Here is a 17,005-nt window from a genome sequence, read left to right on the forward strand (position 1 = left end):
CATTTCTTGCAGGGAGTTCTTCTGTTCTCTTTCTCCGATGTAGAACCCTCATTCTCATCTGAGTTCACCTCTGTTATAGCACGTCTTTATTTGAAAACTAACAGTGTCAGATCGGCGGGAGCGTGAACATGACTGAGAGAATAAAACTGAATTTAAAAAAAAAAAGCTAACTTTTACAAGTACCATAAATTTACACTGGCTGTTACAGACTCAAATCAAATGTATGTTTTTATTATATAATAGTAAGAATAAGAGCAGCTCACAACTTAAAACGGAGGCATCCAGGATCGAACCGCAAACGTCTTGATTTTGAGTTGGGCATTCTTACAGCTACAACACCAAAGCGGTCGTGTTAGGAGTGTGTCGACATCACATCCTAACGCAAATTCTTTTTCAGCAGTGGATAAAAGTGCCCTTGTTTTGTTATACTTGTACCTTTTGTGAAAGCGTATATTTGATATTTGAACTTCACACATTATACGTTTCATGTCTACATTTTGTCAATTATTATTAAAACATGAAAAACATTTCTGTTTTAATGATGTGTTTACATAGATTGTTATAGACACAGAACAAGCAGGAAATGTGTTTTCCAAATGACGATATATTATTTATCCTCTACAAGACAAACACTGAGCACTGAGAACCTTCTTTACGAATTAAACTGCGGTGGTGGGCAGGGGAATGGAATAGCAGGCTTCTTTGCTGCTTGTGTTGATCGACACATTTAAAACACAAAAGGCGCTGATGGAGAGGTGCTAATGGATTTAAGGTTGGCCAGGTTTGCAAGTTTTTTCGTAGGCTTTGGTAATTGTACTGTTAAACCAAGTTACAAACTCCATTATTTGAAGCCCACATATCCAGTAGGGCAACACACAGAAACATTTGTGAAATATTTTGTATAAGAAAAAGCATAGTAATCAAAAACAAACTTGTTAAAAAGGTGTCCCATTAATCACTATTTTAGCTATATTTAATTGTGGAATGTAGCAGTTTTATATCATACTTCTGAATTCATCTGTGCTTACTTTGATTTAATCATTAATCATTTAATTATTTTTTTCTCATAGAGTTACTCTTTGCACCATCCATCCAGGGCTTCTTGCAAATGTATTCTGTCACAGCCGTTTAATGTCCTTTAGGCTTTCACATGTCCTTACAAGTTTTCTTTTTATATGAAATTAATTTATTGTGTTGTTTCAAAGTAATAACCAAGATTTAAATGTCTCATATTAGAAACATATACTGTGTTCATTTGAACATATTCAAATATGTTAAAATTACGTTTGTCGTATATATACTTTATACACTAGCATAGAAATAATTAAAATGTTTTGTGTCTTTTTTCATAACAATGTATTTATTAAAATGTGGTACATTTTTCTGCTTGTGGTAATATTCTTCATCTGTTTTATTTTTAAAACAGAAGTTCCTAGTTAATTTTTCTTCAGGATAAAATACTAAATGCATGTGTTGATATATTAACATAACCACATTTTTCATTTACATTTACTAACCATGAATCTGATTCTTCTTAGATAATGTGGACATCTGAAATGGACAGAGCAATGGTACAGCAAATTGCTCCAGGTTTCCGACAGATCTCTGAAGTTAAGGAAAATATAAGAGAACTTCTAAGGAAAGGCATTTTTACATTGAACCTTAGATACAACCAGATCAAAGCAGAAGAAATAAGGTATTAAGAATTTAATATTTAAATATCTTAGTTTAAGTTGTATATTAGCTGACTGTAATGAGAATATTATTAGTACCGCCACCAGATGTATAACCATGATGGCAGTGTAGCACTGCATGGCTAATTTGCATGGAAAATTAGCTATGCACTTCAGCTACCAAAAACAAGCCTTCATCCTCCCCCTCCCCAAGAAAGAAATCAGTTGCGACCCAGTGAAATAATAATTTTGAACAAAAGATTTATTACTGTTTACAAGGCGTTTCTACATTTGTTATGGAAGAAAAAAGTACAGAGACTGAAAATAACAAAGAAAATTCAAACAATGGTAATGTGTGCCCAAAGACTGGGACTCTGTGAGCGCAATGATATATATTTTTCTTATTGCTAGTTTTGTGGCCATTTGCTGCATTTTATTTGAGGTTATCATTCTGTTTGCTTCTTTTGTTGTTTGAGGTGTGGTGGCTCAGTTGTTAGCACTGCTGCCTCACAGCTCAGATGACATTTTTGTCCTCAATAATCTGTCCACCATAGTTGGAAGATGCTTACCTAGCTCTCACAGACAATTATAGTAATACATAATTGCACCATTATAATCTACTCAGAATTAGCTCAGTCCTTTCCTCACTATTGACTTCAGTGCATTTAGAAGAGTTTGGCAAGGTTTCCAAACATTTCTGTGATTTCACCAAACTCACAGCGAATAGAACTCCACAGAGTTCGCTTATCACTAATGTCAAGACGTGCAGGTAGACGAGTTACATACTGTAGAGGCTATGAGAAAAGTGGTAAAACCAGTTAGTTTCAAGAAGTAACACATACTATAATGCATAAAGAGTGTAGCCTAAAATATATAAAATAATTATAACAGCCATATATAAAAGTAGAATATTTCTTCTTTGTAAGGTTGTGTAAAGATGTTGCTTCAAATATCAAGAAACTCCACTTTGTTTGACAAGTACAACTTCAACTCTACTGTGTACACAAAGAAGTTAGTGAGAACAGAATGAGAAGTCCAAGCATTTCTCTGATATCTGAGTAAGTAAAGGCATTGGTGAGCATTCTTGACAAGAGCTGAAATGTTTTGTGCCCATTTCAGTTTATCAGTGAATTTAACTCCAAGAAATGTAAAGGTGCTCACTGTTTAATCAGCATCTCCTCTAGTACAGATGCCAGTATGGTCTGCCTTCTGCTTCCTGAAGTATATGTTCAACCTCATGATTTTAATGACATTAAATGTAAGATTTTTACTGGCACCATTGAGTCAGCTGGTTATACCTATTCTCTGTAAGCTGTGTCGTCATTGTTGGTGATCAGGCTTATTATGGTGCTGTCTGCAGCAAATTTAATAATGGTGTTTGAGAAAGGGCTACTAAAGGGAGCTCAGTAAACTACATTGTGGAATACCTTTGTTCAGGATCATTTTGGAGGACTGAGTAAGAAAGGTTTCATGATTTACTGTTAGCATATTATAGTTACAAATATGTGCTCAGTGAATAACACTAAGCAAGAATTAAAAATCTCAGATAATTACAGACACTTTGAAATAGCCCAGAGTTTATAGAAAATAGTTTTAGAGTGATAAATACAAAATTCAAAGACAAAGAAGAGTGGATTTCCAGTCTTTTTCTTCCTCTTCATCTTTCCTAATTTCTGTGTTGGGTCAATCTGTTTGACCACCTTTCCCCATACATTTTGGTCGTGCACCTCCTCCAAGTCAAACCCTTTTCCATTAAATCTTTTCCATTTCTGATACGAATATTCTGACAGACTGGATCTTCACAAACTTTCTTTCAAAATAAACACATAGCTGCATATACCCTTTCCAACAGATGAGTGGAACACTTTGAACTTACTCGTTTTAGCTGCCGCTGCTGACTAGCCGTAGTGTGATATAAACACAGGGGTTTGATCATAAAGTTCAAAAGTTTTTGGTTTGTTTCTTTGTTTGCTCTTGCATAGGCTCCTTGGGAGCTCTATTTTTCTATCTTTTTCCTCTTCTTTTAAAGGCTAATGGATTGCAGTATGTTGTGAAGCATTGGATTGGTAGTTTTGGCATGTTTTTAATTTTAACAAGACATACGTGAATCCATTTTTTTCTAGACATTTAAACAATTCTAGACTTTTTTCTCAGAATTATGTCTGGACTTAGTACATTTGATGAAATAGTTAACACTGTGACATTGTACATGTTTCTGACAAAAAATGTTATTTGTTCTGTAATGCAAATCAGTTTTTTTTTTTTTATAGCTATTTTATAGATTTAACAGACACACATTATAAGAAAACGTGAAAAATTATAAGTTAGTTTTACAAACTTTGTTTTGATTCACTTTGTTAAATAAAATACAGATAATTTGTGATATAGAGATTATAAATGTGAGTTATTTTACATAGATAAACCCAGCATGGATATAACAGTAGCCATACTTTATTAAATGGTTATTTTAATAGACTGAGTTATACATTATCTTCATAGGATAAATGAACTAACAATCTAAAGCTGTGAATTGAAAAGAAGGCGGTATTTTTGTGCCTTAATATAAATAATATTAATATTTTCTTTTTCCAAGTTTACTCCCAAATTTTAAACAAATATTCTTTAATGAGGTGTATATTGTATGCAAATGGAAATTCCATTAATACACTGAAGACAAAATGTTAGTATAGTCTCATAATTTATCCAATAACTGTGAACAAGGTTGTGTTTATTTGTAGCTACTCAAGGTTGCCTTAGTTCACCCTCTAGTGGAAAAATTTAAAATGACATAGGTAAGAATATTCAGTGAGAAGATTTTATCAACATGAAATGGTAAGAATACACCTTCCTATTCATTAACCCTTTGATGCATACAGGACAAATATGTCCCTCATATTAAAGTGCATGTCTGTAGTTTATTTACACACGCAATGATGCAGAATGTTTTGTAATGGATCCAGTAGGTGTCAGGCCACTGCAAAAGGTCATTTATATTGTCCACGTGCTTCAAGCTGCCATTTTGTGACAAATAAATAGTGCTTGTTTTATGGGCTTGCCATGCTAGATATTTCAGGTAAGTTTTTCTAAAATATAAAATTTACTTCTGATGTTTTTTCTGTCAGATTTATGAATTAATTTGTGTAGATGCTAAAAAGCAATGTGAAGTTGCAATATATGTGTAAATACATATAACATTACATGATATTCTTGAAGGGACACATTTGTCCCAGTGTGCTGTAGGTGTCCATTCTTGAAGTGACCCATTTTTCCCAATGTGCTGCTTGTGTCGATTAAATATACCGGTGTGATTCACTTATTCTACTTCAGATTCCAGTACGGCACAACACTTCCACATTGATGATGATGATATTATCCAATATTTGAGTGCTGATGACAGTGGGGATGAGACTAACTTGGTACTTGATACAGAAGATCAAGAATTTTTGGAAGGTGATGCTGACAATATTGGAACAGATGTAATTATTGAACCACCAGTGAATGACAAAAATTTGGGAAGTGACAATGCTTCCGCAGTTACTTCTCCGGAACCTGTTGTTCCCGGTCCTTGTGGTCACTGTCCAATGTGGATGAAGTCAGCTGTTAAAACATGTGGAGCATAATTTGAGATAGTCGGTAATCTTGCATCTTACTGAATCATTACAGAACAGGATGCCAAGTATTTTTTGGTAATTTCTTCAACTCTCCGAATTTGCAGTACATCCTTGCAGAAAAGGGCATACGAGCTTGTGGAATGGTTTGTGCGAATCAGTAAAATATGCCGACCTGCCTGCCAATTGATAAGAACATGAAAAGAGGGGACATTTCTGCTGTTTCCAGTCGTGGCATTGCCTGTGTGAAATTGATGGACAGCAGAAGTGTTGGGATATTAAGCAACTTCATTTCGCCAATTCCTACTATCACCATGAAGAGACGAGTAGCAGGATGAGCTAATAACGTTGATGTTCGTTGCCCTTTGGTAATTCAGAAATAGCAACATATGGGTGGTGTTGATCTTATGGACCAGACAAAGGTGACATATGAAGTTGACAGGAAAGCCAGAATAAAATATTACTTTTGCATTGTGTTTGACTTGGTTGACATTTCTGTGAATAATGCATATATAATTTATCTGAAGATCAATGAAATATACCATTTCCATGACACTCCAATGAAGTGGATTGAATTTTTGTCAGCATTGGTACGTTCACTGATATCTGATTTCTCCTGCAGACAGAGAAGCATTCCGACAAATATCCAAACACAAAGGCGTACACGAATGGCAACAAACCCTCGCAAGCCAGAAAATGCCATGAAAAAGGCAGAAAAACGGAAAAGATGTTATTATGGTGCACAAAAGAAAATTGAAAACAGAACTGACAGTGTATATGTGTGTGATGTTCATTTATGTTATACATCTGACAGAAACTGTTTTGTAGATTTTCATAACAAGTAATAACTGGAAGCATGACCTTGGCGCATATAGGGACAATATGTCCTATAATTTTTTAATGACATTATGCATACAGTATGCCACTTCTAAAAATGGAATAAATGAATTCTATTAGCTTGTTTGCATATATTTTTCCGCAAATTAATATCACCTGATGTGTACTCTCTTATGTGCGTCAAAGGGTAACAGTTGTTTATTCAGAACATCTCTGAAGAATGCTCAACAAAAAATGTAACTTTGTGATTTTATCTTAAATAATCCCTGTATGGTCAGTTGATAACTTGATTTTTTGTTGTGTTTTTATTCACTAGGGAATTTTCAACATTGAATTTCAGCATCAATCTCTTTACTGTAAATGAACCTTGGCTCTATTCAGTGCTCTGGTGTAGTGGAGTACAGTCTGTAACCTCAAATGCGCCACAGATCCTAGATAAGGTGCCTTATCCAATATGGCTTATGGTAAGCAAACAAAAACATTATTGAAAAAGTAGTAAAGCTTGGTTTTGGGTAATTAATTTCATTTCAGGCTTAACCAGCTAATTCATGTATTCTTTCTTTCATCCTAATGCATAGATGTTGAATGTTAATATCTCTAGTGCTTTTTCTCTTTCTTCATCCTTTACCACTGACTTTATAATTTATGGGTTTTCTGTGTTATTGTCAAAGTAATTTTAATCAAGACTAATCACATATTTTTATTCAAAACACGTATTCATATTTACTTAGGTGCTGTAATTATGGTATACAGTGTAATTATTTATATATATATATATATATGTCTTGTTGATTTAGTATGGGTATAGATCAGTGATCGTGAGTCGATCTATACCCATAATAAATCAACAGGACATACATTTAACTGGGACAATGTACAAGTAAGATTTAAGGCCAGTACTAAAAGTGCCAGAGAGCTGGCTGAATCTTGGCTATCAAACAAGAGTGCCATCAACAGACATTTGGACATAAACCCAGCGTATGTAAACTTAAGAAGAACATGTTCATAATCAATAAAACTTTACAACCAATACCACCTCTCCTGACCACACTGACTTAAAACAACGTAATTTTTGCTATATATTGCCTTTGATTCTTGTAAGTCTAACTATTATCCTCTGATGAAGGCCCCTGGCAGGGGCTGAAAGCTCAGGAATAAAACTGCTTTATGATACGTGATTCATTTTCATTCTCCAGCTGCAAATATGCAAACCATATCTCAGACCTTCTCTTACATATATATATATATATATATATATATATACTAGCAAAATACCAGCTTAGAGGAGAAGTAGTGTGTTAAAGAAGTAATGAAAAAGAAAAGGAAACATTTTGAAAATAACGTAACATGATTGTCAATGTATTTTGTTTTGTCACTGTTGTGAGTGATGAGTGTTGCTGTCATATATATATATATATATATATATATATATATATACACACACACATATATAAACATATATATACATATACAGTAATCCCTCGCTATATCAAGGCGACTTTCAAGGCTTCACTCTATCGCGGATTTTAAATGTAAGCACATCTAAATATATATCACGGATTTTCCGCTGGTTCGCCGCTTTCTGCGGACAATAGGTCTTTTAATTTATGGTACATGCTTCCTCAGTTTGTTTGCCCAGTTGATTTCATACAAGGGACGCTATTGGCGGATGGCTTAGAAGCTACCCAATCAGAGCATGTATTACATATTAACTAAAACTCCTCAATGATATAAGATATGCTTCCTGCGCGGTGCTTGATTTTTGCTTCTCTCTATCTTTCTCACTCTCTCTGCCTGACGGAGGGAGTGTGAGCAGAGGGGCTGTTTGCACAGAGGACACTGACGCTCCTCTACAAAATGCCGCTTTATCGCGTGCTTCTGTATACTTAAAAGCACGTATTGATTTTTGATTGTTTGCCTTTCTTAGCGAGCGCTCTCTCTGACATTCTCTGCTCCTGACGGGGGCGCTCCTTTAAAGATAAGATATGTTTGCATTCTTTTAATTGTGAGAAAGAACTGTCATCTCTGTCTTGTAATGGAGCACAGTTTAAACGTTTGACTAAAGGGTGTTATTTCATGTCTAGAGGACTCTAATAATGTTAACAAGTTGGGAGAGTTTATAAGGGCTTAAACTATATAAAAATAACCATACAAACATATGGTTTCTACTTCGCGGATTTTCACGGGGGGGTCTGGAACGCAACCCCCGCGATCGAGGAGGGATTACTGTACATACATATCTACATATATATACACACACACACACACACACACACACACATATATATATATATATATATATATATATATATATATATATATATATATATATATATATATATATATATATATATATATATATATATATATACTAGTAAAATACCAGCAGCGAGAAGTAGTGTGTTAAAGAAGCAATGAAAAGAAAAGGAAACATTTTGAAAATAACGTAACCTGATTGTCAATGTAATTGTTTTGTCACTGTTGTGAGTGATGAGTGTTGTTGTCATATATATATATATATATTTACACACACACACATAAACATATATATATATATACATATCTATACATATACACATATATACATACATATATATCTACATATAAACACACACATATATACTCACATATACATACATACACACACATATATACACACAAATACATATATATATATATACATACATACACACACACATATATAAACATATATATACATATACATACATATCTACATATATACACACACAGCTATTTCAGATCAGTGCAATACGCTGTTTGTTAAAACGGTTGACTCCGCTCTTACGTGCAATAACAAATCAAATCATTCAGTTGTCTTTGCTCATATGTCATTTTAGAGCTGGGCGCCTGGCATTTTTTTTGGCCACAAGTTCGTTTCTGTTTGGTGTGAGGTTCTGTGTTGTGGAGATTCTCAGGATGGATTGCAGTTGCTCATCAGTGAGGCGACTCCTGTGTGCTGTTTTGTTAGTCTTTATCACTGAAAAGAGCTTCTCACACAGATATGTGCTACCAAACATGCACAAGGTTCGAGCCGCATGTAGACGGACTTTTTTTGTTCTTCAAAGTCACCAAAGCGCCGTGCAAACTCAGTGCTAATAACTCTAGCTTCGCAAGCTTGCATTATGGGATCTGTAGTTTATTGTGTTACCAGCGCTTCATATACCGGGCTTTAATAACAATAATACAGTATATAAAATGATCTCGGGCGGATATAATTACACGCCGGGCGGATGTGGCCCGGCCCTTGAGTTTGACACATATGGACTAAATAGAACTTGAAAAGATATATTTTTCAAATGTGATCGCGCAATTCAGATAGAGTTGACGCGCACTACAGCCTGCATGCCTCAATGAGTCATCCTCCCTCGCTCTTACTTTTTACCGTTCATCTAATGAATACACTGAGTATGGCTTTACCAAAACAATCATTGATGGCGAATAAAGTATCCATTATTCGAGTATGTAGAGCGGGATATATATATATACATATATATATACCCGCGTATCGCAGAGGAGAAGTAGTGTGTTAAAAAGGTAGAAAAGAAAAGGGAACATTTTAAAAATAACGTAACATGACTGTCAATATACAGTATTTGTTTTGTGAGTGTTACTGAGTGTTGCTGTCATCAAGGATTTGATTATCATTATTTCTTTCAATCAGGTTCGTATTTGTAGGATGTGTTGTGTTCAAGTTACATTCCGTGTTTGTCAATCGTTGTAAAGATGACAGGTTTCATTCATCGATTCGTTTCTTACTGCATCAATAAACAGCTCGTCTTCTTCTTTATCTGAGACCTGACACACTGCATGCACGGGTTTTTACACTGTCTTCCTTTAGCGGGACATTGACTTTTTCCACCGTGTGCTTTGTTTCCACAGTAGCTGCATTTATGAATATGCTTATCAGGCGCTTCATATTTTTGCTGCCTTTTCAATTGTGTAATTCGGTTTTTGTTCAGCGCTCTTTGGAACTGTTGCTTTTTATCTGTGCACTGCGTCAGTTCACGTGAGCCGCTCAGTGTACATACATCGAAGGTTCCCAGCTGTGCTGGTGCCATCTCGTGCTATGTCCATAGCTTTATTTAATGTTACCTTAGTCCTGGCACTTAAAACTTTCTCTCACAGTTTCGCTGAGTTTGTGTCAAACACCACCCTGACCATCTCATCTTCCTCTCCATAAGCACAGTCCTTAACCCGTGAATATTTAGTGGCAGTTTGCTATTGGATTGCCGCTGACGGACGGCCTTATATGGGCAGGCACTAAATTACAAACGCCAGCGCAGCCTGTCTATGAACTTAATTTAAAGTGTAGGTTTACATGCGTGCTTTGTTTCAGTAGCAGAACTCATGAATATGGTTGTATATGTCACTCGCTCGCTTCTTATTGTTTCGCTGCCTTCTCAATTATATAATGCATGTTTTCTTGAGCGCTTTTTTGAGGTCTTCCTGGTTTTCTATGTACTGCGTGATTACGTGGGAGGCGTGATGATGTCACACGAAACTCCGCCCCCACGGCGTTGAAGCTCATCTCCATTACAGTAAATGGAGAAAAACTGCTTCCAGTTATGACCATTACGCGTAGAATTTCGATATAAAACCTGCCCAACTTTTGTAAGGAAGCTGTAAGGAATGAACCTGCCAAATTTCAGCCTTCCACCCACACGGGAAGTTGGAGAATTAGTGATGAGTCAGTGAGTCAGTGAGTGAGTGAGTGAGTGAGGGCTTTGCCTTTTATTAGTATAGATATATACACTCTTTGGGGTGCGAGCAACTGTTGCTGGGGGTGCCAGAATCCATCAAGGAAGAAAAATGAAAAACATTATTTGTACAATATCTTAATTTATTTATCCATTCCTAAATAAATAAATGGGCAGGCTATTTCGTATTAGTGCAATACGCTGTTTGTTAAAACGGATGACTCCCGCTCTTAGATGCAAGTCTGCGTGGATATTATGAACTATCGTATCTGTTCAAGTTCTATTTAAATTTTAAATAGAAGGAATTTTTATTTAGTCGACAGAAATATCTTTGGTAGAAATGTAAGTTAAATGTAGGCATCATTGCATAAACTTTTCTTCACCATACAAATGTAAAGAGTAAATTTGCCTTACATTCCAACCAAAGATATTTGTGTCGACTAAATAGAACTTGAAAAGATATATTTTTTCAAATGTGATCACGTAATTCAGATCAAGTTGACGCGCACCGACGTATCGAGCCTGCGTGCTATTGTGGTTTCACCTGTGTGCCTCAATAAGTCACCCTCCCCTCGCTCTTACTTTTTTACTGTTCATCTAATGAATACACTGAGTATGGCTTTACCAAAACAATCATTGATGGCGAATAAAGTATCCATTATTCAGAAAGCTTCAATTGGTGATCTGTCTTTCTGCGTTAAACGCATATTTTTTCCATACGTCTCAAACCAAGGAGATGCGAGGGTAAAATGAATCGGGAAGCGCGCGTACATACTCAGTGCACCCCCTCTCGGGAATCGAACCTCGGACGTCGGCGCTAGAGGCAAAGCCTCTACCATTGCGCCACGGCGTGTGGTTTGTCTATTTGAGAGTATGTAGATCGGGGTATATATATACATATATATATATATACCCGCACTTCGCAGCGGAGAAGTAGTGTGTGAAAGAAGTTATGAAAAGAAAGGGAACATTTTAAAAATAACGTAACATGATTGTCAATATACAGTAATTGTTTTGTGAGTGTTATGAGTGTTGCTGTCATCAAGGATTTGATTATCATTATTTCTTTCAATCAGGTTCGTATTTGTAGGATGTGTTGTGTTCAAGTTACATTCCGTGTTTGTCAATCGTTGTAAAGATAACAGGTTTCATTCATCGATTCGTTTCTTACTGCATCAATAAACAGCTCGTCTTCCTCTTTATCTGAGACATGACACACTGCATGCACAGGGTTTTTTTTAGCGGGACATTGACTTTTTCCACCGTGTGCTTTGTTTCCGCAGTAGCTGCACTTATGAATATGCTTGTATGTATCACACGCTTCATATTTTTTTGCTGCCTTCTCAATTGTGTAATTCGGTTTTTGTTCAGCACTCTTTGGAACTGTTGCTTTTTGTCTGTGCACTGCGTCAGTTCACGTGAGCCGCTCGGTGTACATGCATTGAAGTTTCCCAGCTGTGCTGGTGCCATCTCGTGCAATGTCCACGGCTGTATGTAATGTTAGCTAAGACCCGGCACTTAAAAGTTTCTCTCGCAGTTTCGCTGAGCTTGTGCCAAACACCACCCTGACCATCTCATCTTCATCTGCAAAAGCACAGTCCTTCACCCGTGAATATTTAGCGGCAGTGTTTCTATTGGATTGCCGGTGATGGACGGCCTTATATAGGTAGGCACTAAATTACTAAGTTACGCCTCCCACGGGCATCGAGCAGAAGTCTGTTATAGTATATGGACAAAAAAATAGGTTCCAGTTATGACCATTACGTGTAGAATTTCGAAATGAAACCTGCCCAACTTTTGTAAGTAAGCTGTAAGAAATGAGCCTGTCAAATTGGAAGTTGGAGAATTAGTGATAAGTCAGTGAGTCAGTCAGTCAGTGAGTGAGTCAGTGAGGGCTTTGCCTTTTATTAGTATAGATATATATATATCTATACTAATAAAAGGCAAAGCCCTCACTCACTCATCACTAATTCTCCAACTTCCCTTCACCTCATCACGCCTCCCACGTAATCACGTGAACTGACTGTGAACGCAGTACGTACAAAAGAAGGAAGAGCTCCCAAAGAGCGCTGAAGAAAAACGCATACAAGCTTATTCATAAGTGCAGCTACTGCGGAAACAAAGCACTGTGTAAACCGTAAGTTTAAATTAAGTTTATGGACACGCTCCCGCTGCCGTTTGTCATGCCTTCGTCAAATACTTTATTCTCAAGATACAAGTTTAATGAGAAGACACGAGGTATAAACGAGACTTTGGATCACTTTGTAACGGAGTTAAAATTGCTGTAGCGAGAAACCTTTAAGTGCTAACATTAAATAAAGCCGTGGACATCGCAACATCACACAAGAGAGCAGCTCATGTGAACTGACTGAATGCAGTACGAGTGATCACTTCCATGCATCAAACCTGTTCAAAAAACGCATTACACAATTGACAAGGTAGGAAAAGAATATGCTCCGAGCGGACCTCCACAGCTAACGCAGTCTTGCGGAAGCAACTTCGTCACGCTGCCACCAAATATTCACAGAAAAATCCACAAGTTAATACACACGCTGTTTCTACAGTTTCTCCACACTCATTGTATTCCTTGCATCCCTGTTATACCCTCTGATCTCCCATTTCAATTCAGATGCCTCCAATTTCCAGTAAGGCTCTGCTTCGCAATGACAAGTAATAAGTCTCAGGGACAGACCCTACAAAAGGTTGCCATTGATTTCAGGCAAGATTGCTTTTCTCCTGGACAACTATACGTTGCGTTCTCAAGAGTGAGCTCGCGCAGCTTCGTCATATTACAACCGGAGTGCTGAACTGACAACGTGCTATATAAAGAGAACTATAACAATCGTAATAAACGAACAATAAAACAGCGGAGAACCCGTGGATTAAATAAAAAGGCAGCTTCCTTGGCGAAGCAAGGGAAAAGGATGGCCTTATATGTCGTTCGTTTATAAAACAGCGGAGAAGCTGTGTAAAGGCTGCTTCACAAAAACCAGCGGGCTTATATATGAGCAGGCAGTCAGCTAAAGAAGGAAATCAATAAATATCTATAATCGTAATAAACTAACAAAAATTAGTGTACAAGCCGCGGATTAAAAATAGGAAATGGGTACCTGAACAGTAAAGTAAGTCTCAAATAGCTGTGTGAAGGCAGCTACACAAAAAAACAGCAAAGCGCCACACTCTGAATGTATTCCTGGCATCACCGTTATACTCTCTGATCTCCCATTTCAATTGAAATGCCTCAAATTTCCAGGAGGCTCCGCTTCGCGATGACAATTAATAAGTCTCAGGGATAGACCCTACAAAAGGTTGCCATTGATTTGAGGCAACATTGCTTTTCTCCTGGACAACTATACGTTGCATTCTCAAAGTAAGCTCAGTGCGCAGCTTGGTCATATTACAACCGGAGTGCTGAACTGACAACGTGGTATACAAAGAGATCCTTAACAGATAGTTATTGGTATATTTTCCCTCAGTTTAAAAAGGTTTTCGTTTCTTCTTAATAAAAATTTAAAAGCAGTACTTCAATGCAAGCGGGATTTTGCTATATACTATATATATATATATATATATGTAGATATATACAGTATATATATATATATATATATATACAGTATTTGTATATACTGTATATATATGTATGTATGTATGTATGTATGTATGTGTTTATATAAACTGCTCAAAAAAATTAAAGGAACACTTTGAAAACACATCAGATCTCAATGGGAAAAAGAAATCCTCCTGGATATCTATACTGATATAGACTGGGTAATGTGTTAGGAACGAAAGGATGCCACATCGCTTGATGGAAATGAAAATGATCAACCTACAGAGCCCTGAATTCAAAGACGCCCCAAAAATCAGAGTGAAAAAATGATGTGGCAGGCTAGTCCATTTTGCCAAAATTTAATTGCAGCAACTCAAAATTGTACGCAGCACTTTGTATGGCCCCTGTGTTCTTGTATACATGCCTGACAACATCGGTGCATGCTTCTAATGAGATGACAGATGGTGTTGTGGGGATCTCCTCCCAAATCTGGACCAGGGCATCACTGAGCTCCTGGACAGTCTGAGGTGCAACCTGGTGGCATTGGATGGACCAAAACATAATGTCCCAGAGGTGTTCTATTGGATTTAGGTCAGGAAAGTGTGGTGGCCAGTCAATGGTATCAATTCCTTCATCCTCCAGGAACTGCCTGCATACTCTCACCACATGAGGCCAGGAATTGTCGTGCACCAGGAGCCACTGTACCAGCATAGGGTCTGACAATGGGTCCAAGGATTTCATCCTGATACCTAATGGCAGCCAAGGTGCCTTTGTCAAGCCTGTAGCGGTGTGTGTGACCCTCCATGGATATGCCTCCCGAGACAATCATTAACCCACCACCAAACTGCTCATGCTGAATGATGTTACAGGCAGCATAATGTTCTCCATGGCTTCTCCAGACCCTTTCACTTCTGTCACGTGCTCAGGGTGAACCTGCTCTCATCTGTAAAAGCACAGGGCACCAGTGGTGCATCTGCCAATTCTGGTATTCTATGGCGAATGCCAATCGAGCTGCATGCTGCTGGGCAGTGAGCTCAGGGCCCATTAGAGGACATGGGGCCCTTGGGTCACCCTCATGAAGTCTTTCTGGTTGTTTGGTCAGAGACATTCACACCAGTGGCCTGCTGGAGGTCATTTTGTAGGGCTCTGGCAGTGCTCATCCTGTTCCTCCTTGCCCAAAGGAGCAGATACTGGTCCTGCTGATGGGTTATGGACCTTCTATGGCCCTCTCCAGCTCTCCTAGAGTAACTGCTTGTCTCCTAGAATCTCCTCCATGCCCTTGAGACTGTGCAGGGATACACAGCAAACCTTCTGGCAATGACACGTATTGATGTGCCATCCTGGAGAAGTTGGACTACCTGTGCAACCTCTGTAGGGTCCAGGTATCACCTCATGCTACCAGTAGTGACACTGACTGTAGCCAAATGCAAAACTAGTGAAGAAACAGTCAGAAAAGATGAGGAGGGAAAAATGTCAGTGGCCTCCACCTGTTAAACCATTCCTGTTTTGGGGTCATCTCATTGTTGCCCCTCTAGTGCATCTGTTGTTAATTTCATTAACACCACAGCAGCTGAAACTGATTAACAACCCCTCTGCTACTTAACTGACCAGATTAATATCCCATAAGTTTCATTGACTTTTGCTATACTCTGATTAAAAGTGTTCCTTTAATTCTTTTGAGCAGTATATATATATATATATATATATATATATATATATATATATATATATATATATATATGCAGATATGTATATATATATGGATATATATGTGGATATGTATATGTATATATATATATATATATATATATATATATATATATATATATATATATATATATATATATATATATATATTATAACAATAATAATAATAAAAGGCAAAGCCCTCACTGACTGACTGACTCACGCACTGACTCATCACTAATTCTCCAACTACCCGTGTAGGTAGGTAGAAATTGGCAGGCTCATTCCGTACAGCTTACTTACAAAAGTTAAGTAGGTTTCATTTCGAAATTCTGCACGTAACGGTCATAATGATCAACAACATCCGCCATATTGAACTTTCTTATTCATGGCTCCATCTTCACGAAATTTGGTAGGTGGTTTCCCTGCGCTAACCAAAACCCATGTACGTACTTTTTTCGGTGGTATGACGCCACTGTCATCCGCCATTTTGAATTTTCCAACATCACTAATTCTCCAACTTCTCGTATAGGTAGAACGCTGAAATTGGGCAGGCTCATTCCTTACAGCTTACTTACAAAAGTTAAGCAGGTTTCATTTCGAAATTCTACGCGTAATGGTCATAACGGTCAACAACGTCCGCCATGTTGAACTTTCTTATTTATGGCCCCATCTTCTCGAAATTTGGTAGGCGGCTTCCCTGCACTAACCGAAACCAACGTACGTACTTACTTCGGTGGTATGATGCCACTGTCGGCCGCTATATTGAACTTTTCAACAGTCTTTGTTACTTATGGGCCCATCTTAAAGAAATTTGGTACATGGGTTCCCAACGCTAACTGAATCCTACTTACGTACATATATACGTCCATAGCCTGCAGCTCGGTCACCGTGTGAGGCGGCGTTAGGTCCCCCATCCCAGCGCCTCCCACGTTG

At 37.5% G+C, this 17,005-nt stretch overlaps 1 protein-coding gene across 2 annotated transcripts in view; it reads left to right on the forward strand.

Moving 5' to 3' along the window:
- LOC120523325 (glycerophosphodiester phosphodiesterase domain-containing protein 5-like) overlaps nt 1–17,005 on the forward strand; it is a 400,551-nt gene that overhangs the window by 353,691 nt on the left and 29,855 nt on the right. For both annotated transcript variants that reach the window (XM_039744540.1, XM_039744541.1), the window contains exons 12-13: nt 1,539–1,696; nt 6,435–6,582. In XM_039744540.1, coding sequence (XP_039600474.1) covers nt 1,539–1,696; nt 6,435–6,582 — 306 coding nt within the window. The remainder of the gene's footprint in view (nt 1–1,538; nt 1,697–6,434; nt 6,583–17,005) is intronic.

This window comes from Polypterus senegalus, chromosome 2 (assembly GCF_016835505.1).
Source record: "Polypterus senegalus isolate Bchr_013 chromosome 2, ASM1683550v1, whole genome shotgun sequence".
Classification (NCBI taxonomy): Eukaryota; Metazoa; Chordata; class Cladistia; order Polypteriformes; family Polypteridae; genus Polypterus; species Polypterus senegalus.